General features: G+C 50.0%; 1 protein-coding gene across 1 annotated transcript; it reads right to left on the bottom strand.

Annotated features, from left to right (window-relative positions):
• Positions 1 to 176: 176 nt before the first annotated feature.
• Pmar_PMAR025590 (hypothetical protein) lies at positions 177 to 474 on the bottom strand (the record flags this gene model as incomplete). The annotated part of the gene is made up of 1 exon (XM_002775264.1): positions 177 to 474. A coding segment is annotated over one exon (298 nt), but the record flags the coding sequence as incomplete, so codon positions are not given.
• Between the last annotated feature and the right edge of the window lie 618 nt (positions 475 to 1092).

Raw genomic sequence — 1092 nt, forward strand, 5'->3', positions numbered from 1 at the left:
GGAATCAGACAGAGTGTTGTACATCTGTGTAATCAAGTCAATGGTGGGTAAAGTCATACGACGATCGAAGTATTGGCAGTCGTTCAGACCCGAGGCAGTATAATCGTCACATGGCCTCGTTTTGGAGACCTGGCGTACGGGAAATCTTCGTGAAATCAAATAGCCAGTCGCATAACTGTCGCCGTCGATGGGGTCAGCCATGGTGTGATTATCGACCTCATCAATAGCCGCCTGCCACAAAATGGCATCATCAGTACTCGGAGACTCGCGTTGCAAACGTTGGTATGTTAGGTCGTCCTTGAGAAAGCCCGTACGTAAAACAGTGTTGGGGTCAGTATACGTCCATTTCTGGGAGACACCCTCAGCGAAAATGTTACCTGGGGTGTGGAAATTGCCATGGACTGCCAAACCGTAAACCAACTCCAGTGCGAGTGACGAGTCACAATAGTTGGCACGACGTAACAGGACGGCCATGAGTGGAAGATGTAAGTGAGAACAGAAACCGAGGATTTGTGGATGCATTTCGGCTAACCACAGTTGTCGAGTAGGTTCGAGAGCACGAGCAAGGCGGCGGATTTGTTTGCACTGAGAGCGGCGGAGACGTGGGACGCGATGTCGATTAGCGCAGACAAAGGAAATGGCGTGCTTGAGAGGAGCTGGTAGAGGATCGGTAAGATCGAGAGGATGACACAGAGCTTGAGCAGCGCGCAGGTGCTCGTGCGGTGAAGTAAGATTCGAGCAATCAACAGAAATGGAAGTACGTTGTCTGAGAATCTGGGCGTCAGAAGAGGCGTAGTAGTGGATGTCATCATGGGATGTAGTTATCAGAGGATCGCACGCAGGCAAATGATTGTCTGACGGGAGGGGCAATAGCTTGATGGAGCCATCAGGCAGAGTGACAGGATGCAAGATATACTTCTCATGTCGGCGACTCAACCGACGACGCAGCTTACGTCGGTGTTTGTTTATCGAGGAGGAAGAGACAGACATGAAGGAGGTGGGTAATAGCTAGGATAACTTGCACCCTTACTTAGCTACGAAAGAGACACAAGAGCCAATGATGAACATCGATGCAAAACATCAGCATATCAT

This window comes from Perkinsus marinus, assembly GCF_000006405.1.
Source record: "Perkinsus marinus ATCC 50983 genomic scaffold scf_1104296956084, whole genome shotgun sequence".
Lineage (NCBI taxonomy): Eukaryota > Perkinsozoa > Perkinsida > Perkinsidae > Perkinsus > Perkinsus marinus.